The sequence below is a fragment of the Nelumbo lutea genome, chromosome 4, assembly GCF_056320005.1.
Source record: "Nelumbo lutea isolate HS-2025 chromosome 4, American lotus-T2T, whole genome shotgun sequence".
NCBI lineage: Eukaryota > Viridiplantae > Streptophyta > Magnoliopsida > Proteales > Nelumbonaceae > Nelumbo > Nelumbo lutea.
The window spans coordinates 20,489,915-20,514,310 of NC_142687.1; the positions used below are offsets into that span (position 1 = coordinate 20,489,915).

Genomic DNA, 24,396 nt, shown 5'->3' on the forward strand with positions numbered 1-24,396 from the left:
AATTGTTGTGGACACGGAATACATCGGGATGGATTGAAGCGCTGATTTAACTAGGGTGGTTCTCCTTGCTTTGGACAAAAGTTTGGAGCACCAAGAGTTGATTCTAAAGGAGATTTTGTCTGTTATTTCCTTGTGAGATGAGAGGTGAATTAAACTAAAGGAGATTTTGTCTGTTATTTCCTTGTGAGATGAGAGGTGAATTAAACCAACTTGGGTATCAAGGTACTTGGGGCCAACCAGTGATTTACTAATGTATAGCATGCAGGAGTGAATCTCCTGTGTTGGCGGGGAACATATCTACTAAAGAATAGGCTGGATTTGGCATGATTTATCTTCTATCTGGACATAATCTCGAAGGACTTTAGTAGATTGGTAAGGGACTGGACTTGTTCCACCTTAGCTTTGCAGAAAAGAATACAATCATCAGCAAATATGAGGTGTGTAATGGGGGAGCTGTTGCGACTGGTCTACACTCCTTCCGGTTGCCCCTCTGATGAGACTTTGTTTAGCAGTTGAGAGAGGACTTCCATACCTACTATAAATAAGTAGGGAGATATAGGGTCATTTTGTCTTACCCCCCGCTTCAACTTGAAATGATCATTCGCTTCACCTGCTAATATGATAGAATATGATGCAGTGGAGATGCAATGGTGTAACATATTACACCACTTGTCTGGGATATTCATTTTTTTTAAGCACATGATATAGAAAGAACCAGCCCATACAATCAAATGCCTTTGACATGTCTAATTTGATCGCAATATATCTTTATCTTATACAAGATCTCCATTACTAATAGAATGTTGTTTGAGATTTGTCTACCCTTGAGAAATCCGGATTGGTAAGGAAATAATTTCTTGTAGTATAGGTTGGTTAGGCCACGTCCTGCGGGGCAAGAGTATGTCTCTATTACTACAAACCATGCTGAATACTATTAACCACCATGGTATCACAATTGAAAACCCAAACCCTTTTTGTATGTTGTCGGGGGCTGTAATAAACCGAACCACTGTCCCCGCTGACGGATACTCTTACAGCCAACGTTACATGGATTTGTGCTTGTGAGTATGTGTGTATCTATGAAGAGAGAGAGAGAGAGAGAGAGAGTTATACACAAACTTACATTCCATGACCAGCTACAGCCCCATTCAACAAGAATGATATTTTCCACTCCAACACCATTTAGTTTAGAATAAAAAATTTGGGGAAAAAATGGGATGAATGAATTGCTACAAATTCTTCGAAAAACCAACTGTGGCTACTCATAGGGGGGGATTCAATTGTTCTGTTCACATGATCACATCTCCGCATAGCCCCTGTTGCAATCTCCGACTCGAATCCATCGGTCACTCTGAGCGAATAATGAAGAGAAGTTTTTGACGGTTGATGCTCTGCTCTGTCATTCAGAATAAAGCCACACTGATTAGATTTTTTTTTTTTAACATAAAAAAGTGCAGTAACTTGTTAAATAAGAGTAGAATCAGCCAAGGTTCAAAGTTATACACCCCGAAATGGCAGATGGGGCGTATCGTTACTTTTGAACCTCGTGCCAACCTTTTTTTTAAGTTTTTTTTTTTTTTTTTTGTCAGAATTCGAGAGAGGGGAGGGAATATTAATGTTCAACGTTTGAAAAAAAGTGTTTCTTAAAAATTCAAGGCATCAGAGGCGGGCCGATATGTGTCATATCGACCAATACAGTCCGATACATTGTGAAATTTTGATCCTTGGAGTCTGCATGAGGATATCTTCAAATGCAATTTTTATTAGTTCTTCATTTCAAAAAATAGGTGTTCATACTCCATCTCTCTCTAGGGGCATATATACCAGAATTTTTTATGATCCAATAAAGAAAATAGTTCATCAATTACTAGAAATTCAAAATATATGTACTCTAAACTTGGTTGGCAACGATCATCAATTTCAACAACTCAACCACGTCAACATAAATTGTTTGTCCTTCTACAAGGATTCAGCATTTGTGTTGGTACCCAATCGTGACGGCTGACATTGAATTCCCATCACAGGAACTCAAAAATATCATCGAATTCAAAGAATAACTAACCATGCAGTGTGTCATACTTAAAACTCGGCATTTTTTCTCACTAGCACTTTGATACTTAATGGTACGAATATCAAAGGCATATTGCCATTCTATGTTCTAAAAGGACTCAACTTCCATTGGTGCTAAGGCTAGTTTGAGAGGTGCAAATGCAAATATGCTCAATGCAAAACCTTGTATTTGCACTCTTTCCAAATATGCACAGTACAAAGCCTTGTATTTTGTATTTCTAAACCTTTATTAGTACTGCACATATTTGTATTTGACTCCTTTCAAACTGAGCCATACCAAATACAAGGTTTTGTACTCTACATATTGTATCTGTACTCTTCCAAACTGAGCCTAAAGAGAAAATTTCAGCACCACAATATCCACAAGTTTACATTCGCAGATCACATGATTTCTGTATTCCTGAAATTAAAAGAGAGAAATTACCAGCTGTGTAAAATTGATTCTGCCTGTAAATATATGAATCTTCAAGTTTGATATGATCATTTCTTCAAGAAAGGCTTTTGACAAACAAGTAGCAGGCGGTCATTGTCATTCTGGAGCTGAATTACCCGTGCTTCCCACCGAACCTGTGTTACCAGTTCTCGTGTTTTCTCTATTACATGCAATTTATCGCATAGAACCACCCATCCCTAGCAATGGATGTCTTAAGTATCAGAATAAGCAATCAAAGAAGATCAGGGATCCAGTAAAAATCACATTTTCTTACTGTTTTGTCTGCTTGATCTCCAATATACATATGCAAGTGTACAATATTATGATCAGATAAAGACATGGATTTGTTGTTCAGTTTCGATATTAACAAGATGTTAAACTCCCTTGTGTTGATATAAATATAAACAAATAATATATTAGCTCAACACCCCCAGCACACACCCCTAGATTAACATGGTACACACATTAATTCACAACCTAACCAACATTACATGACAAGATATTGAAAAAAGTAAGGTTACCTTGTGGTATCAAGGGATAATCTGTCATCACCATTGGCAATGTATACATGAATCTACCCCATAAAATGGCATAAAGATAAAAGTATTTTGAAATTCTATTTCATAAAGAAAATTTTCGCCTATTCAATAGCAGTTTCGAGACTAAAATTATGTTTTAAGCTCCCCAGAAATGGAAGCATTTCATTTTTGTTCCATCATTTGAACCTCATTCCCATTTTTTATTTACAAGTAATGACACAAGCAGCTGTTTCTCCACCCATCCATAGATAGTTAAGGCTTGTTTAATAATTTAGAGGAAAACCAGAATTCAGACATTTCACTTGGCATCCAGATAGGCTACTTTGAAGGTGCCAGCTAGCTTATTTGGTGCAGTCTGGGAGAGTGGGGGTCAAACCCTAGACACAGGATTGCATCCTACTTTCATCATTACGAATACTAACTAGTAAACTAAGTTTGCAAATCCATATATATATATAAATATATATATATATATGATGATGATAATTCAATCTACCTCTGGGCGTAGAATGCGATCCATCTCCAACAATAAGTTTGATATGTCACACTCTGAATTGATAATGTGAGAGAGCAGTCCATTAGCATGAAGCATGTCATATGTTCGAGGATATGTAGGAAAAGGTTCACACCTGTGCACACATGACAATGTCATCTGAGAGTGAGCTATATTTTCTATATTTTAAACCCTACAAAGGAAAATGAGTATCATATAATAGACATAACTAGGTAAGAGTATGGATAGAACTGCAAATAGTGTCTTTTTTTGGAATTCAAATTTGATCCAATTACAACAATCCAAATTTGAACCATTTATAATTGGATCAAATATGGATCCACACGAATCTGATCCTTCCTCCACACACACATTCAAGTTTCAATGAAGTTATTTTCAAGCCATTTTTTTAGAGAGCGACTAAAATTAGAAGCCACTTTCAAGCTATTTTGTTCATAATATACAATATCAAAGCAATATTTTAGTTCATTTTATTAATAGTATGAAATATACTTACTGTTTTTAGTTCAATTCAATAATGGCATTCAACATTGAGTATCCAGTCTGCCCCTCAAAGATACCACATAGCTGGGACCGACATTGGGTAATGGCATTTTTTTTATTAATGGTATTCGATATCCAAATCCCACTTGAAACTGATATAAATCCAATTGGTAAGATTCTATTTGAGCCTGATATTAACAAATCATACATGGATCTAGGTAATCTGATTCAACCTGATCAGTTTTGCTTCCTAAATAGGGAAGGCACAGAGATACACATCACAACAATAATAAATTCCATTTTGGGGCAACTCTTCCACCCAATACTCCATCCAAATTGAACTAGTTACTATAAATTCAGAAACTGCCATTTTGCCCCTACAGAGTTCTTTATGCTTGTCAACATTCTACTGGTAGAAGGTCATCCACAATTTAGAGTTTTGAGGTGTTCCTTTATTAGTTATATTGAAAGCAATGCCTTGGCTAACACTTGGTAGCCGCATGTAAATAGGTTGCCATAACATAACCTAATTTTTTAAGAAAAGTTGCCATTTATTTTGATAGAATCCTGCACTGTTTAGAATAGTTAATTAGCTGCTTGATTTTCATTTATTTGATAGGATGATAACTATAATGAACCAGTGTGAGATGCAATGAAGAGGATTTTGTTAGCAAAGAACACAAAAAAGTAGCCTTACTACTCCCATTATCTATGTGCCGCACATAAGAAGGCTCTTCATAGAGACCTTTCAACCCCAGCAAGCAAAACTAGTACCTTGGGTCATAGCCAGGAGAGGCCCTTAAATGAAAAAAGAACAAAAATCAACACCTCGTCAAGACCACACATCTGCCTGTTTAAGTTTTTTCTTATTGTGATTTAAGTGGATTGCTGGCCATGATCCCTGAGGCTAATACTCATATGCATATGCAAGGTACTTGTAATAGGGTTCCCAATAAATCTCATGGACCAAATTTGACTAGCCAAGACATCCATTCTGACATAGATGCAAAAACAATATACAAGGAACTAATATGGATATCATACCAGTCATGCAATACACCAGCAAAACCTCGATCAAGTATGAGAGGAAGCGTATTAGGAGTATTGACAGGCACAACATTCATCACCCAGACAGATTTGTTTTCTTCAAGAAAGGCAGCATTGAGACCTCCATAATTAGCGTTCATGTCCATCACATTGCGTATCATGTTAAAAGGAGGTAAAGGGTCTTCATCACCCGGCCTCTTTGGATGATCAGAGAAAATCAAGGGTGTAAGTAAAGACCAGTAGTTTCTTAAAGCTGATGCCCAGAACTGTGAGTCTTCAGAAAAATCTTCCAGGTGTACTCCTGCAGTATGCATGCCAATCAATAGCTAGAGCAAAATAGCAATAAGATTAAAATGACAAATAGGGGAAGCTCTGGAAAGTCCAGCGGATATGAGATTCAATACAGTTAAATGACAGGTAGGGTACGCTCAAGAAAGTACAATAGATACGGCTTTTTACTGGTAGAAACAATAGATACGAGATTAAGAAGGGGGAAAGGTGTTGAAACAATACTTTCCATGAATTGCAAGCTCGACAGAACTCAACTGAGAACCAGATGACCTCTTCTGTATGGGCACCCAGCGTTTGCTAGTGGTTCCACTAATGCATGATAGGAGGGGCTCATAATATGACTGAGCATTGTAATCTCCCTTACAAAGAGGAGGTACACCATCCTGCTTGCTACAAAAAAAAAAAAAAAAAAAAAAAAAAAAGAAAGAAAAAGAAATGCAATATTAAGGTATAGTTAAATGAAAAGGGAAAAGTAAGTGCTTTCTTAAGTAAGACTGAAAGAGAAGTGTAATACCGAGAGAGATAACAATGAACATCTGTAGTTTTCTGCCAGATAAAAGTCTCATCTTGCTGACCCAATAGACTCCAACAGATTTTCTGGGTGAATTCCTCAATTGGTGTAAATGAGATTGTCTTTTTTGCATCCAACGACCCTCCTTGAGATTTTCTTGGTGGTGATGTCAAAACAAAGTAACCTCCAGGCTTGAGTACGCGGTCTACTTCAATAAGGAATGCCCCATCTGATTTACAGAATTTCTATTAGAGTTGACCATGAGAGAGAGAGAGAAGAGAGCAATGGCATGAAATTGTGGAGGGTTTGGTGATATTGATATTTATCCGCAAAAATACATCAGTTTCCCCAGCAAGGTGCTGTAGGTTTTAACAAAAGATATTAAGATATATAGAGTAGAATAGCAGGGAAAGATCCACGTAGTAGCATCATGGAATGAGTAGATGACAATGAAAATATCATTGTTGAATATGAAATAATTTGTAGGTGAAAATCACAGCACTCTAATTCGGCTACTTCGTAATCCTACACTGATAAATATTGTCCAGTTAACATTAGGTTCAATGATAAGTAAATTCCCTGGGTTTCAAAAAATAATGACAATAACTTCCAATAACCACCCTGATTTCAAAAGAAAACACATACACACAATGATACACAAGGATTAAAAAGCCCTTAATTTTAACTCTATATACACTCCCATCAATCAAAATCGGCTGCACACACCAATTATCCATGTTAAATTGTAGCTTGGTAAATGGGTTTCTGAAAGAACCAGAGACTGTGCCTTGGTCATTCAGGGGGGCGATGAGAAGATTTAAGTGGCTAACTTCCAACTTAACAATTAGAGTTCGGTGGGAGAGGACATCGGCTAATGGGCTGGCAGAGCTTTTATCTAAGCAAGGGTGCATAGGGATCAATTATTTTAGGTTCAATTGTAATTTTGCCTTGTATTGAGACAGCATCTCGTGCCTCTTTGTGGGAACTCTATGATGTACCTTATGTTGGTTCATCTTGATTAATCTTAATAAAATACTTTATTACTTATCAAAAAAAAAAAAAAACTGTAAAGGAAGCAGAATTAGTTAATTGCCCCCATTAAGATGTTTATATCTTGCTTCCTGCCTAGTGGTCACCTGGGCCTCCAAAAAACCTAGGCAATCAACACTAAAGGCTCAACTGATGGCACTGCTACAAGGCAGATTTGCTAAGCAATCAAATTTTAGAAACATGGAAATTGAAGGAGACTCAAAAGTGATTATTTCTTGGAACACAATGTACCTTGGATCTATAGACATGCCTTAAGGGAGATAGAAAGCCTGAAAGAGGACTTGAATGCTTCGTTTACCTGGACATGCAGGACAGCTAATGGGATGGCTGACACTTTAGCCAAGCAAGGAGTACTTACTTAGGCAGCAACTATTTTGGGTTCTATTGTAATTTTTGTTTTGGGCTATTATTGTATGCTGTCTTCTTGGGTGAATGCATACTCAAACTTCTGTAATTTTTTTCAACTATTAATATAATTAATCCTTTGCTGATAAAAAAAAAGCCTAGGCAATCAATTAGCCTAATTTATACTTAAACTGTACTATTTTTTTTTCTTTTGAGAAGAGATAAAGTATCATTTATTAATATAGAGAAAAACCTTTGTAGTTTCTACAACCAGAGGCTGTACAGCATTTTTTTTTTTGAGAAAAGGTAAGGCAAATTTTATTGATATAAAATTAGGATGTACAGCCTGTAACTACACTATTTTTTGTTGCTTCTCAAATTTCCTTTTTTATTTTTCCATTCCTTTCAGGGGTGGGATGCAGGTTGGGAGTTAAATGCACAGTAATTACTTGTTGACTACCATCTTCACAGTGTATAACTCAATCTATTCTGTCTGAGAACAGGAACACACTCTTATAACCACAATTAGTGCTATCAACGGAGTCCAAAAGTCTGAGACCCGGTCCAAGATCAGATCTTATTATTTCAGTTCAGATTATCCATTTGCATAAATTGATCATATGGTTTTTAGAGTTCAGATCCATTTAATAATTGGGTGAATGTGGATCTAACACTATTTGAATCAATCAAGATCCAAGTCCGATTAAACTGTATATAATTTGTGTTAGAGGGTCTCACCTTATTTTGTTGCAGGTTTTGTTTTTAGACATCAGGGGTTGTTTTTGTAAAGAATTTCATTTGGGGCAAATCGTGGTTGGATGGTTATTGTACTTCATGTTTTCTCCTCTTGGGCGGTTTCTTATACCATTCTTGTACTTTATTTTCATGAATTTATTTTACTATCAAAATATTAAATTTTATATAAACTTATGCTACATATTTAAGTCAAAGAGTGATTAAATCTATTTGTACTTTTTATTTTAAATATAAAGATGGTGAAATGGACTCAGATTAAATCCAAAAATCTGAAAATCTAATAGGATCTCTAAGACCGTTAGATCTGATTAAATTTCGGATTGAAATTGGATTTGGATTTTAATAATCAGATATTCAGATTGGACTGAGATGTGGCAAGATCCAATCCAAATCCCACCCAATTACATCCCTAAATACAACCTCCCATTAACTTATACATGCAATCCGCATTCAATTAACTCTTTCACCTTGAAACTTTCACAATGTTACACAGCTCATTTGTCATGTATTCTGTTGATGATGGACATCTTTCCAGCACTCCCAGTCCCAATGCCAGGTAAAGGAGGTTGCATCAAGTTGACAGCCAGCATCTAACTTTTTTTCTACACCCATCTAGAATGACGTCTGGATCACTGTTTTCTAGTATGTGCCAGTTAATTGCCTATGAAAGATATGGACCCTATTGAGGAAAAGAATGTGGAAGCAGTATATGGATAGATAAAGGGGATGCTTGGAAAATACTAGTTGAGTTAATCAAGTTGGTCTGTGGAGATCGTGGACTGTAGAGGTTATTCTGATTTTGGGCCTTTATTTCATATTGGACCGTGAGCCAGCACACTGGTACCCACAATTCATCTCTCTCAAAACTTAATTTCTTCTTCTCTTCCTGATCTGCTTTCTTGAGATTCTTTCACGTGATTCATTACAATAACCAAAATATTAGAGATATGATCTCTGAGTTATTAGAGAAGGTTTCAATCTTTTCTCTCTTTGTCTAGATCCATGCGCTACTAGGATCAGCAGTGTGTATGGGGTTTTGAGTCTCTGATTATCTTTGATTGATCTTGTCTGCTTAGTAGAGGTATTTGGAGTAGGTTGCCAAGGTATTTTCTCAAAACCAGAACCAACTGGAGAAACTGGACCCATTTCAGATTAGGCATCTAAGAGAAGAATTGGGGCTGGTGCTCATAGTCAGAGGGTGGTAGGAACAACTGCATCATCCCCCTTTCTCCTAGGTTGCAGTTGGTGAAACCCTAAATTCTTGGAGTGTACTTGACTGTAGGTCAAAGTGGTTTGAGGTTAGTGCTTTTTTTGTTTATAGTACTATTTTCTGGTGGAGCTGGAATTATGGAGCATACTAAAATTGACTTTAAGAAGAACCTAGAGCCCAAAGTTGCTCCAATGGGGACTGTGGATACTTAAAGCATCTCAGTTACTTTAGTGAAACTTGATCGGAATATAATCTTGAGTGGGCTCAATCTACATGCATATATATAAAGGGATGTGGCAAACTGGGTATACTACAAGGGAAGTGAAAGGAACAGATGCTTCCCATGCTCGATTGGTGCAGGAAAACTATATGATAATCTCATGGTTTATTCTATGCAATCACTAGCAAGAGTTTTTCTGGATGAAAACTGGTGAGGAGTTGCGGGATGGAGTTGCAGAGAACTACTCCCAGGCTATGACTCTTGCAAGTGCATATCAACTGAGGCGTAAAGTGAATAATCTAAAGCAGGGGAGAATAATGCCCATTTATTTTTTCAACACTGAAGCCTTATTAGTAGGAGTTGGATCATCTGGAGAATGTAGAGTAAGGAAGTGTTAAGGGTGCTGCTATCTAATAGGAAGTTGGTTGAGAGAAACCAATTCTTTGAGTTTTTCATTGGGTTGAATAAAAAAAATTGACATCACCAGGCAGCATATCTCTCTGCACAGGATGATATCACTATTTCCCAGGCCTATTATCTAGTACATAGTGAGCAGAGCAGAAGACATGTGCTGCTACATACTCCATCTACAAACTGTTCTGCTTATGTCAGCATGAGACCAAAGGGGGTTCCTATGACAAGAAGTAAGGGTGTATAGGAGAAGAAGGTAGGAGTGTCTGATTTTTTTATCAGAAACAGTAAAGGAGTGTATGATTATTGCAAGAAGCCTAAGCACATTCAGGAGACATGTGGAGACATGTTGGAAATTACATCTTCATCTCACGCCTATCGGTTCAAATGGTAATAGTGGGAAGAAGGTTTAAAAGGCTAAAGTAGCTTCTACTGCATCAGATGATTAGAGGCCACCTCCACCAGTAACTGCAGACAGACATGAGCTACAGATAGAGCTGAACTTGACAAGTACAATACATTTCTAAAGTCAGAGAATACAGTTGCAAGCATGACTGGTACTTCTGGACTTTCCACAGCTTTTGCCCATTTAAATACTTGTACTATAGCTAATTGTTTTGGAGCAGCTACAGTAGTCCGAACCAGTGAAGAAGGAAGAAGAAGATGAGGAAGAAGACAAGAGAAAGAGAGAACAGGAGGGTTTAGTCGAACTGATTAGTGTCCCATTCAGTCGACCCCCTTGTGTTTATTAGGTTCTAATTACACTTACAAAGACTAAACTGCCCTCACTTAAGTGTGGGGCAGAGTACTCTAATAAAACAGCCACATAAGCAAAGTACTTAACTGACATAAGATTACTAAATTACCCTTATTCGGCTCACTCTAACACTCCCCCTCAAGCTGGAGAATATATGTCATATAATCCCAGCTTGTTACATAGATGATTCACTTTCCCTGAGTTTAGAGCTTTTGTAAACAAATCTGCCCATTGATCATTCGAGCCCACATGTTCTGTGTTTATCTCTCCAGCAAGGACCTTCTCCCTCACAAAGTGGCAATCAACCTCTATGTGCTTTGTTCTCTCATGAAATACAGGATTGGATGAGATATGGAGTGCAGCTTGGTTGTCACAATACAGTCTCATAGGTTTATCCATGTGAAACCCAATTTCTTGTAGAAGATTCCTCAACCACACTAACTCACAGGTAGTATGTGCCATGGCCCTATACTCAGCTTCAGCACTACTTCTGGCCACAACCGTCTGCTTTTTACTCTTCCACGTCACAAGATTTCCTCCAAGAAATGTGCAATAGCCCGTAGTAGATCTTCTATCATTCACTGAGCCTGCCCAGTCTACATCTGTATACCCCACTACTTCAAGTTTTCCTCCTGGTTTATACAATAGTCCACGGCCTGGAGCTCCTTTCAGATACCTCACAATTCTAAGAATTGCATCCCAGTGAGGTATACGAGGGTCCTGCATGAATTGGCTCACCACACTGACTGCAAAGGATATGTCGGGTCTCGTGATAGTTAGATAGTTCAGCTTCCCCACTAGTCGTCTATACCTTCCAGGATCTTCAAATACTTCTCCTGTATCACTGCTCAACTTAACATTTGGTTCCATAGGGGTCTCAGCCGGTTTTGCACCTAACAGTCCTGTTTCTTCCAATAGATCAAGAACATATTTTCTTTGGCACAGATTTACACCTTGTTTTGACCTGGCAACCTCTATTCCCAAGAAATATTTCAATGTTCCAAGATCTTTTGTTTGGAAATGGTTTTGCAAAAATACCTTTAATTTGCCAATCCCCAATTTATCACTGCCAGTAATGACAATATCATCCACATAGACCACTAATAGAATCTTCCCAGCTTCTGAGTCATAGCTGAACACTGAGTGATCTACCTGGAACTGCTTCATTCCAAAACTCTTCACCACTTCACTGAACTTCCCAAACCAAGCACGCGGCGATTGTTTCAACCCATAAATTGCCTTTTTCAATCTGCATACCTTACCATCCTCCCCCTGAGCAACAAACCCAGGTGGTTGCTCCATATATACCTCCTTCACAAGATCACCATGGAGAAAGGCATTCTTGACATCAAGCTGAAACAGAGGCCAATCATACATAACTGCCAGGGAAATTAGTACACGAACAGAACCAATCTTAGCCACCGGAGAGAATGTCTCCATGTAGTCTACTCCATACAACTGGGAGTAACCTTTAGCAACAAGTCTGGCCTTCAGACGCTCTACACTACCATCTGGAAAGTATTTCACAGTATACACCCATTTACATCCCACAGCATGCTTACCAGGTGGGAGAGTAGTAAGTTCCTACGTTTGAGTATGTTGAAGAGCAGAAAGTTCCTCCTCCATTGCCTGCCGCCAATCAGGTGAACTGAGAGCTTCTTGGACATTGTTAGGTATGGAAATAGAGGATAAAAGGGAAACAAACTGGCGATGTGATGTAGAAAGACGAGATAATGAAATGAAATTGGAAATGGGATGGAGGGTCGAACTGCGTTTACCTTTCCGTAAGGCAATGGGTAGATCAAGGTTTGAGGGTTCAACAATAGGAGCCATGAGAGGATCCGCAGATGAGGTAGAAACTGGAGGAGGGGCCGGTGCCGTTTGACGTGTATACACTTGCCGGATTGGTGGACGTTCGGTGGTGATCTGCATGGGATGAGGTGATGAGTCTACTCCAACAACAACATCTGGAACTGGATCACTGACAGGGAGAGGAAGAGGAAGTGCGGGTGGAGACGAGGGTGCTTCAGGACTTGAGAAGAAGGGGACTGATTCAAAAAAGGTGACATCAGGACAGACATAGCACTTCCGGGTAATGGGATTATAACACTTGTACCCTTTCTGAGTCCGTGAGTAGCCAAGGAAGACACATTTAATTGAGCGTGCATCTAGCTTGTCTATTCCAGGGCTCAGATTGTGGACAAAGCACACACAACCAAAGACACGAGGAATTAATGGGAATGGAGATAAAGTGGGAAACAAGATAGAGAAGGGGGACCGACCATGAAGAATGAAGGAGGGCATCCGATTAATGAGAAAACATGCAGTGAGTACAGCATCACTCCAAAAACGTTTAGGAACATTCATGTGGTGAAGAATAGACCGAACAGTTTCAAGAAGCTGACGGTTCTTCCGTTCAGCTACCCCATTTTGTTGAGGGGTGTATGCACATGATGTCTGATGAATAATGCCATGCTGTTCTAAATACTGTTGAAATGAAGTAAGAAAGTATTCACGACCATTATCTGAACGGAGAATTTTGATTGGAACACCAAATTGTGTGCGTATTTCAGCATGGAATTTTTGAAAAATAGAAAACAATTCACTTCTTTCTTTCATTAAGTAAATCCATGTCATTCTTGAACAATCATCAATAAAGGAGACAAAATACTTGTACCCATTATAAGACTCTATTTTGATTGGACCCCAAACATCTGAATGAACCAAAGAAAAAGGACTCAACATACGACTCTCAACTCTTGGTCTGAAGGACACACGACGATGTTTCCCAAACTGACATGACTCACATTGCAAAACTGACAAATGACTCAATGACGGGACCAAAATCTTGAGGGCCTTGAGAGATGGATGTCCCAGTCGGCAATGCCATTGTAGAGGAGTAAGCGAAGTCTGAAGAGCAATTGAAGATCCACCACCGTCAAGATAGTACAGTCCACCAGCTTCATGCCCCCCACCAATCTTCTTCCCCGTCTTGAGATCCTGAAAAACACAAGTGGAAGGAAAGAAGGTAACGGAACAGTTAAGAGCTTTGGTTATTTTACTAACAGACATAAGATTGAATGGAAACTTAGGGACATATAAAACAGATGATAAGGGCACAGGAGCCATGTCAATATTACCAACACCACATATGGGAGATGAGGACCCATTGGCAAGTGTAACAGTTTGTGATGTGGAGGTTTCAGAGAGAGAAGAGAACACACTTGGAGTCCCGGTCATATGATCTGAGGCTCCAGAGTCAATAATCCAGGGAGAGGTTTTAGATGACATGCAAGCAATACCTGATTGGGCAAGTGTGGCAGTGGTGTGCTGTGAAGTAGTTTGAAGGAACCGTTCATACTCATCACGCGGTACGCTCACCATTTCCCTCCCAGAGGTAGATGTAGATGTGGGATGAGTTCGGTCTGCCGGTTTACTGTCACTGATATCAACCTCACCCGCTATAGCATGATTAGCCCATTTAGAGGGAGGGCCATGTAGATCATAACAGAAATTCACTGTGTGTCCCTCTCTACCACAATGAGTGCATTTCCTTGTAGAGTTATTCTTCCCTCTGCCACGACCTCCCCCTGAGTCACGACCACCCCGACTAATCATGGAACTGCCACGGCCTCCTCGGGGAGCATGACCTCCCCCTCTTGTACTATATCCAACCCCTCGAGCTGTCACAAGTGCTGATCTATCAGACTGTGTGGAGTTCTCTATCTGTCCCAAAGAGATTCTACGAAGCCTTGAGAATACTTCCTCGAGTGTAGGAAGAGTAGAGCCCCCCAATATTTGGGCTCTAACTGGTTCATATTCCAACTTCAGCCCCACTAAAAATCTTGTAACATCTAGTTGCTCCCTTTGCTGTTGCTGAACTTTAATATCTGGAGTAAGGGGGTGATAGACATTGAGTTCATTCCTTATATTCTTCATGTTGGCATAGTACTCTTCTAGTGTTTTGGTTCCTTGTTGTAAATCAAAATACTCCTGATAAAGCTGATACACTCTTGTTGTGTTATCTTGTCCAGAATATAGCTTCTTAGCATGCTCCCATATATCCTTAGCCGTATCAAGAAACATGAAGTTGGCACTAATTTTAGGTTCCATACTATTCCACAGCCAAGTCATGATTTGAGCATCTTCTTGCTCCCAATCATCAAACCCTGGAGAGTCCTCCGATGGCTTTTCATCTCTTACATGCTTTACTTTCTTCTTTGCCTTGAGAAACACTTCCACTGATTTGGCCCATGGAACATAGTTCTCCCCATTCAGCTTAATTGAGGTCATTTGTACCCCTAGGTAGTCGGAGGAAATTACCACATTAGGTTTCTGATCATTGTAGCCATCTCCTATTGCTGCCATTGTACTCTTTCACAGTTGCCTCTAACCTTACTTCTCAGCTACAAGCTGATTGATGTTGTTCACAGTTTGATACTTCAGCACCTATTGCAGCCCCTAAACACAACAGTGGGAGCACACACTTGTTCTTCTTTACACTACTGCTGACTTCACACACCTACGACCCACATAAGCATCACAAGCACCACAACACAACAGTAGGCCCTCTTACAACCACTCAATAAAAAAAATTGCGCATCACAAGCACCACAACACAGTCAAACTGCTACACCCAGTTCAGATTTGTTTAACACACTTAAGAGGGCATTACACGACCACAAGGAGCTTGGCAAGGTCACTGCATTCCACCTTACACCACTCGGCCACCTACAACAGCCCTAACACCACTCAACAACTCACAGCAGCCCTACACCATTCGGCTACTGCACACACAGCCCTTTTTAGGGCAACAATGAACCTAGTTCTCTAGGTTCTAATCAGTACTAACTGATTCTTGAAGGGTTCCTACCCAGAAATACCAGCAACACAAGAGGACTAAATAACCAACCTTCCTTTGAGAGTATCAGCCAACCATTCACTGCTGAAATCACCTTCCTTGATGAAGAAAACTGTGCACAGCAGAGAGCAACGAACTGTGATGTCTCAGACCTAGGGCGAACCAGCTCTCTCCATTAACCAACTAGAAACGAAGAGGAGGGTGTCACGAACACAGCTGAGATGCTTTGCAAGCGGAAGCAGGTCAGAAACCTTGCTCTGATACCATGTTTTGGAGCAGCTACAGTAGTCCGAACCAGTGAAGAAGGAAGAAGAAGATGAGGAAGAAGACAAGAGAAAGAGAGAACAGGAGGGTTTAGTCGAACTGATTAGTGTCCCATTCAGTCGACCCCCTTGTGTTTATTAGGTTCTAATTACACTTACAAAGACTAAACTGCCCTCACTTAAGTGTGGGGCAGAGTACTCTAATAAAACAGCCACATAAGCAAAGTACTTAACTGACATAAGATTACTAAATTACCCTTATTCGGCTCACTCTAACACTAATCATGCTATTGTCTCAAGTAAACATGCCAAAGAGAAAGTTTCCACTGCTTATGAATCCTTTGCTCCTGTCTCAAGAAAGGGAAACATCAAAGTCTCTGACAACTTAACCTTGCCATCTGTTTTACATGTCCCTAAGTCAAATACCAATTTCCTTTCTATCAGTAGTCTTACCAAAGACTTGAACTGTTCAGTGACTTCCTTCCCTACTTTTTGTGTTTGTCAAGATTGGAGTCTTGAAAGATTATTAGACGTGGCCATGAGAATGAGGTCTTCCTCTTTGATGTGCTTGAGAGAAGACTATTCCAATCTATTGCCTTTAGGTTTATTACCTTGGAGTCTGTTGATAGAGTGCTGCTTTTTACTATCATTTGGATCATTTACCTTTTTCCTGTATGTCCTTTTGATTTCCTAAATTCTTTAAAGATGTCAAGTTGTCTAAGTTGTACTTTTTTTTAATCAGCAATAAGGATTGACTCATTAATTAAAAATATGTGGAGATAAGTACAGAATGATGACCCAAATGTCATCCCAAAAAATTACAACCAAAGTTACAATGAAGCCCAATAGTTGCATTGTAGCCCCTTGTTTGGCTAAAGTATCTGCTAACCCATTTGCATTCCTCCTGATCCACCTAAAATCAGCATTTATATCCTTTGTTAATCTTTCCACTTCTCTGAAGATATGTTTGAGGGTACTTTTGAGGCTATTAACTTGCAAAACATTGCAAAAATTCTTATTTTTTAAGTAATAAAAATATAAGATTCCTATTTTGATAATGTTCATACTAATGTGTCCAGAGCCATATCATGTTCTTTTTGTGGGTAGTTTCAGATATTTCTTGATATTTGTTGATGTCTTGATGATTTTTTCCACTATACATGTCTTTAATTGATTAGATGAGGTACCCAATTTAATTTGTCAGTTCCATTAGATGATTCTTACATGGCAACTCTAAAGAATATTTTGAGAAGAGTATTTCAGAATACCTATCCAATTATGGGGTTACTCATCAAAGCTCCTACGCTTATACACCTCATCAGAACAGGGCAGCTGAGAAGAAAAATAGTCATATTCTTGAAGTAGCCCGTAGTATCATGCTCTAATTCGTTTTTGGGGTGATGTTGTCCTTACCACAACTTATTTGATTAATAGGGTACTTTCTTGGGTTCTTGGATATAAAATTCCCTTTAGTCTTGTATATATCCCAATGATGATTTGTTATCCATTCCTTTGCAGATTTTTGGTTGTACTTTCCATGTTCGTTTTCATGGCTCCCACGTATCAAAGTTTGATCCTCAATCAAGAAAGTGTGTCTTCCTTGGTTATGCTTCCACACAAAAAGGTTGTTGTTTTGATCCTATCAATGGTAGTGAATCTGCTTCATTGAATACCACTTTCTTTGGGATTACTCCCCATTCTTTTTGTGCTTCTTCTCAAGGAGAGAGGAGAGAAGTGTTTGATGTTTCTTCCCCTACTTCTACTCACATTCCTCTTCCTTCTCTTGATACTCCTACTACCTTTCCTACCTCCCTTCCTACCGCAGAACCCTTACAGGTGTATCAAAGGCACACAAAGGTTGGTCTTGCTACTATTGTTGAGCTTCCCCCAGCACCACAAAGACAACAAATATTGATCTCTCTCCTTTTACCACTACTATTGTACCTATTCCACCACCAACCCATTCTATTGTTCCTTTTACCAACCTTGATCTCCCCATTTCCATTAGAAAAGGTAAGCATCACTCTTCCACTGCCCATTGCATCTCTAAGTATATTTCCTATAACTTTTATCTCCTGCATATAAAATCCTTTCTAGCATCTGTCCCATCTAAGCCCATAACCAAAACCATATAAAAGGCATTATACATTCATGTATGGAGGGATGCTATGAGAAGTAAGATGGATGCATTATTAAAGAATAATACCTAGGGGATTGTAGATTTACTTGATGGGAAGGAGGCAGTGAGTTGTAAATGGGTGTTTACTATTAAATACAAGGCATATGGGTCAATAGAAAGATATAAGGATATACTCATAGTCATACCAAGGATTAAACTTAGACTTACAGGGTTGATTATTTGGAGACCTTTGCACTTGTAGTAAGGATGAATTTAGTTTGGATTTTCCTCTCCTTAGCCGCATCCTACTCGTGGCCTTTGTAACAACTTGATGTCAAGAATGCTTTATTCAAAGGTGATTTGAATGAGATGTATATGGTTTTTCTCCCGGTTTTAATGATTCTACTGAGAAGAGTAAGGTTTGCTAATTAAAGAAGTCACTACCTACGGCCTAGTTTGATTAACTTAGAGATGCTCTACTTAAGATTTGTTATACTGAAGCCTAATTTGATCATACAATTAAGAGATGCGGCCCTTCTCTCACTAGACTTATTGTGTTTTTGTTGATGACATAGTGGTGACAGGAAATGATCCATTTGACATGGAGAAGCTAGAGCATTTTCTTAGTGTGAAATTTAAAATTAATACCATGGTGATTTTTAGATTCTTACTTGGGATTGAGGTGGCACATTCTAAGGAAGGCATCTTTATTTCACAGAGGAAGTATGTTTTGGAACTTCAGTTGATACCTCTATTAACCCCAATCATCAACTGCCCGTTCTAATAGCACTCTACTCTCAAAGAAGGGAGTAGTCCAGTGTTTGGAAGGCAAACTCTTGTACATGTGTATGACATATGACACAGCTTGATATCTCATATGCCACAGGTGTGATGACCTAGTTTATGCATGCTCCTAGAGATACTCCTTTAGCAGTTGCTAAGAGGAGCCAGTGCAGCTTAAAAGGTCAACCTAGGAAAGGTGTTTTGTTTGCTAATCATAGACATATGAGGATTCAGGCCATTTACTAGCACAGAATGGTCATGCTCTATTGATATAGGAGGTCAGCCTCTAGCTATTGTACTCTTGGTGGAGGTAATTTAGTTTCTTGGCAGAGCAAGAAACAATCAGTTGTTGCCCATTCAAGTGCAAAGGCAAAATATAGGACTATAGTACATGGTGTTTCTAAGACATTGTGGATTAAGTCCTTGCTGGGTGAGCGAAGAGTTGATTTTGATAAACCTATGATGTTGTGTTGTGTGCATAGTTGTCAAGGCGACGCCTAGGCAACAAGGCGACCTTTGAGGCTCGGCTCGCCCAATCGCCTAACAGTTTTCTACTTCCTACTATAAAATACTTTTTTATTCATTCTTTTTTGAGATTATAATTATAAAATAGACATTATTAAACTAAAATAATCATTTTGTGTGTTTATATACTAATTCCTTTTTATTATTTCCTTATTTATTAGGGTTTAATCAACACAAACATTGCTAAATACTGTATTGAACCCTCAAAGACTTAAAAACCTGAACCAATAAGTAAGGAAGAACTAAAAATTTTATATAATCAGCACATTTTCCCCTTCCATATATTCTTCTTCTACTTCTTCTTCTTCTACTACTACTACCAATACTTTTTATTTTCTTCTTTTCCTATAACAAAAATAAGGGTTCAGCCCTTATATTTTTTTAGTTTTATTTTCCTTCTTCCTTTTCTTCTCATGAATATGTTGATTTTCTATACTTTAATATGAATTTTATACTTTTCTTATGAAAACCATGAATAATTATTAAAGAAATATGGTTATGGTACCTACGGAACTACCCTAGGATCTATTTTTTAACATAAAAAAAATTCATCGCCTAGGCAACTAGGAGCCCCCCAGTTGCCCAGCCTCGTTTTGGCGCTTTGAAAACTATGATTGTGTGACAATCAAGCTACTATAACCATTGCTCACGACCTTATTCAACATGATAGGACAAACCATATTAAGGTTGATCAACCCTTCATACAATAGAGGGTTATTTCTAGAGAAGTTTGCCTTCTATTGCCTCAAAAGAGTAGCTAGCAAATGCTCTTACTAAGGGTTTTCCTAACTGAAAACTACAGCACAATATAAGCAAGTTGGACATGATTGACACCTTTGCTCAGCTCAAGGGGGAGGGTTAAGATCCTAAACTCCAGATTATTGGGCCTTTATTTCATATTGGGCTGTGGGCCCAACTCTTTTGTTTTATATTATTCATTACTGCTTTTACCCTTACTTATTAGGGATATATTTGTAATTGTATATTTATTATTTTAAGAAGCAAATAGGACAGCACATTGCAATCCACGAATCATCTCTCTCAAAACCTAATTTATTCTTCTCTTCCTAAATCCTGATATTACAGATATTATCTCCAAGTGAATTTAACTTTAGCCTAATTCAATAAGGTAGCTTCCTACTCGTGTTTCTGACTATATTACTTCTACTTTGCCTCCAATTTGAAATAAATTGGTGTCTGAACAGCAAATCGTGACAAGAGTCATGATTCTCTTATCGCATTACTAGCTTTATGATAACTTTTACCTGTGGACAGAGTTCAGAAATGGAAAATGAAAGGTATTGTTTAAAAAAAAAAAAAAAGATGTTTTTTGTTGCATTATTTAACTCTAAACAAATTTATTTATTATTTGTTTATCATGCTAAATGCTTGCATTTACTTCAAAAATAATTTCACTATATTGGAAGAGGATTATTTATTTAGGATGTTAATCAAGAAGTTAGTAACAAGTTTTCAGTAGAAAACTGGAAGAATGAAAATTACATTTACCAAAGAAAAAGCAAAGGAAAACACCATCTGGAGTGTTTTTGTTTTTTTTGGGGGGGGGGGGGGGGGAGGGGGGGAGGGAAAGTATATTGTATTAACTATTGAGTATAAATGGGATTAAACCCAATACATCAAGCAGCTGTACAAATATTGAGCATATACAAAACCAGAAACTGTAGTATTACAAAAAGAGGGTTAAATGTATAACAAGAATACCCACTAGGGAACTTGATAATAATCAAGATAAGGGAAAAAATGCCTCAATACCAACACCATAAGTACCTTTCTCATCCCAGATGATTCCACACTGAGCACAATGAACCATGTCAAATGACAATGCTGGATATGGAAGTTGCCTTGAAATGAAGTTTCCAATCATTGCTGGAAGACCTCTCTCAAGGGACAGTTGAACTTGACTGCCAAATACTTCATATGCCGCAATACAAATGGTCATTACATTCAGTGAGAGTAAATGAGCACCAAAACTACCAAATCCACAGCCAATATCCAATATAGTGTGAACCTGTAATTAACATAAAAGATATTAAAGTTGCCAAAATAGTATAATGCAATAAGACTTCTCCTATATATTTCAATTCAAGAAAGACCCCTCCCTTCCTCTCTCTCTCTCTCTCTCCCTCTTTCATAACAAACTATTCAATTCAAATAAGACATTTAGATACAGACCTAACCTTTGGAATTTCTTACACAAAGAGGCTGCTCTCAAACATAAACCCCCACATTCTCATGCTTGTCGGCCCAAGATTTTACCATTACACCAAGCAATATATTTCAAAAAGGCAAGATTTATGTTTGATATAAGGAGCCCTCCTAGACATTGTCATTGACTATGGCACCCAGACACCTATACCTGGGTATCTACAATGTCACATGCTTCATATTTTAGTGTAAATTTTGTGTTAGACACCTTGGCCAGTTTTGTGCATATCCGTGATGGTTCCAGATGATACCCACCAAAAAACAGAAAAGAAAAGGAAAAATAAATAAAGAAAAGAAAGCAATGGGGAACAAAAACTTACACCAGCTTGAATAAATTCAGAGTCACTTCCCAACCCTATCATCTCAGCAATTTGACGAGAGTAATCTTTGACACCACCAATATTCATTCCATCTTCGGAGTGAAATGCGATCTGATTCTCTTCCAATAACATTAACCTAAAATGTTTGATGAAAGATGGGAGAGTTATTGGCTCATAGACATAGAAAGAAATCAGGCTCCCATCTATATGCCAAGGGACTAATTATCATGACAATAAGGGTCTTAAAACTTTTAGAAAGAAGCAGGTTTGAATTAGCAATTTCTCAGTTCTGAAAGAAAAAAATAATGTGCACCACTTCTGAATTGTCTTTATTTGATATTCTTACCTTTTTGTCATGCTTCCAGAAGAAAGGAATTGGTCTTTTGTTATCTTCACATTACCACTCCATATCACATCTCTACCAGCTGGCCATCTAAGTGGGATCTTGTAGTCCTTCGGAGGTCGGACCAGACATCGTGGTCCTGATCTTGATGCTTCACAATGACGGTCAAATTCTTCCCCATCATGAAACCCAGCAAACAGGTTTGCAGAGACATTATAGCAAGGTACATAATTCTCTCTTTCCTTGCTACATAGATCAAGCTCCCTTGGATGACTTGTACCCAAGGAAAGGGATGTTATCTCCAAATAGTTACTAGCTGCTTGCTGCTTTATCCTTCTATAGTTCTTATAAATGTCGGGGATGGAAGAGGAAGGAACAGAGTCCACAGTGTTCGAGGAAGGGGAGGCTAAGATTACAATTAGTGCAAGGACACTAACAAAGCACAGGAGTAACCAGTTGAGTGGCGGTCTACGGCCAAGTTTGAGAAAGAGTTTGTGGGACCAGTGGCTTCTCATGTCAAATTGACTGAAAATGCAACCGCAGTAAAGTGCTGATTGATGAATCTAATAAAGGGCCTATAACTTTAACCTAAATATCCAATATCTGGAAAAAGGATAGTCTAACATAAGATACAAGACTCTTCCGTTAATGTTGCAACTAATTCGTGGAATTACTAAAAGCATTGAAATAACAACACCAGATTTTCTTTCTTAAATAGAAATACTGAGATATCAGTAAACAATCTTCTGACTCAGGCTTGTAGAAGTACCTCAGGATCAAAGAACTAAACTTTTCAGTTACGAGATGGAACAAAAAAGAAGTGTGATGAAATGTTCAAACTAACAGGAATTTAATGAAGATATTTCCAAATCTATGAACTAAACCTCAGATCAAGGGACGGAACATTCAACAACTACTCGCAGAGGGGTGAACAGCTCCGCGGATCACTAAAATCCAACATTCTACGTAAATGTAAGACGAAACAATGGCGAATTTCCTTCCAGACTAAATAGTTACAAGAGCACTATTTCCTCCCTTCAGCACAGTCAATGGAATAACAGTCCTCACACCAATCTCCAGAGGGAACATCCAAATCAACCTGCAATGCATTGAAGATCCAGAAAACTATTCATTTGGAGAAAAACTACACATTAGTTAGCTTTCAAAACTATAAATTACGTAGTCTTCATCGATCTAAGAAGATAGAAAAGTCCAGATCTAAAAAAAGTAAAGCTTTTGAAAGACAATTCAGGCGAAGCGAAATCGCGGCAGATATAACAAAAAGATGAACCGAGAAACAATGGAGATGACATCCAAATCATACACACAGATCTCGTTAGGGTTTTGGCATACCAGCTTCGCCGTCTGGAGATAGACAGTGAAGAGGAGGTGAAACTGTTGGAAGCAGATACTCAATTCGCCATTAAACGTAGAGAAATACGGCTTCAGTTGTTGGATCGGCCCCGCTCCCGAAATTTCCTTTTCGTGCCAAAGAGGAATTAATTTATTTTTGGACTTTTTATAGCTGATTCATCCTCCAGGGGCTCGCGCATTTAGACAAACAAAGGCACAGAAAAATCATTTTGGACTTAAAATGGAATAATAAGTTAATAACTGGAATATTTTGCCGTTTTACCTGAGTCCCCCTGTGAATAAATGGTAACTACCCTTCTCCATATTTACCGTAATGCCCTTCCATACTGCCCAGCCCAGTGTGAACTGTGAACACAGACACACCCAGTTCAGTTGCCTTCGTAAGAAGGAAGGAGAGTAGGAGACCAACAAAAAAAAAATTGATTGACTGCCAAAATCTGACTTATATGACCTGGTCCATTCATCCAAATTGGTCTGGATCGGAATAAGCTAGCCCGGTTTTCACCGAACCTGTTTGCGCGTTTTTTTTTCTCCTGCAGTTTGCTTCGAGTTCACATCGCGCCTCACAATGCCCCACAGCGTATCCCGACAGAACGTCTCCCGATGATATCTTACCATCTTCTCTATATTTATTATTGGGAGATTTTTTCAATACAAGGTCGAAATGTGCTGATTGTGGCTTGTGGGACGCAGATGTGAATTCGTCTGCCTCTGCAAAAGAAATGAACAGATTTTAGGTTGATCTGAGCTGGTGTAAAGCTGGAACGAGAATTTTTCTTTTTTATTTAATTAATTTTTAGAGTGTCCTTCGTTTACCTTCGCAATCTGTGGTCTGGCTTTGTGTCAAATTACAGCTAAACAGGCCCACAATTTTATACCCAACGGAATAAAAATAATGGGCCCACCGCCCACCGAAGAGATCTACTTGCAATATTTCACCAGGCC

At 38.5% G+C, this 24,396-nt stretch overlaps 1 protein-coding gene across 1 annotated transcript; it reads right to left on the reverse strand.

Moving 5' to 3' along the window:
* Positions 1–1,107: 1,107 nt before the first annotated feature.
* On the reverse strand, positions 1,108–24,053 carry LOC148854461 (putative methyltransferase PMT5). Its single transcript, XM_088984797.1, has 11 exons — positions 23,903–24,053; positions 23,431–23,796; positions 22,081–23,176; positions 21,735–21,870; positions 20,977–21,217; positions 5,892–6,117; positions 5,602–5,767; positions 5,084–5,385; positions 3,539–3,671; positions 2,495–2,700; positions 1,108–1,396 (listed from the first exon to the last, which is right to left on the reverse strand). Exons 3-10 carry the CDS (start codon positions 22,590–22,592, stop codon positions 2,551–2,553), a joined length of 1,866 nt encoding a protein of 621 aa, XP_088840923.1. The 5' UTR covers positions 22,593–23,176; positions 23,431–23,796; positions 23,903–24,053; the 3' UTR covers positions 1,108–1,396; positions 2,495–2,550.
* Positions 24,054–24,396: the final 343 nt, after the last annotated feature.

What these genes read in the sequence shown, in the direction of transcription:
- LOC148854461 (XM_088984797.1), bottom strand. Translation starts at nt 22,592, where the DNA reads ATGAGAAGCCACTGGTCCCACAAACTCTTTCTCAAACTTGGCCGTAGA. An exon ending in GTTCATTGTTATCTCTCTCG is followed by an intron (nt 5,768 to 5,891) that starts GTATTACACTTC and finishes TTTTTTTTGTAG; the next exon opens with CAAGCAGGATGGTGTACCTC. An exon ending in TCGAGCTTGCAATTCATGGA is followed by an intron (nt 5,386 to 5,601) that starts AAGTATTGTTTC and finishes CATACTGCAGGA; the next exon opens with GTACACCTGGAAGATTTTTC.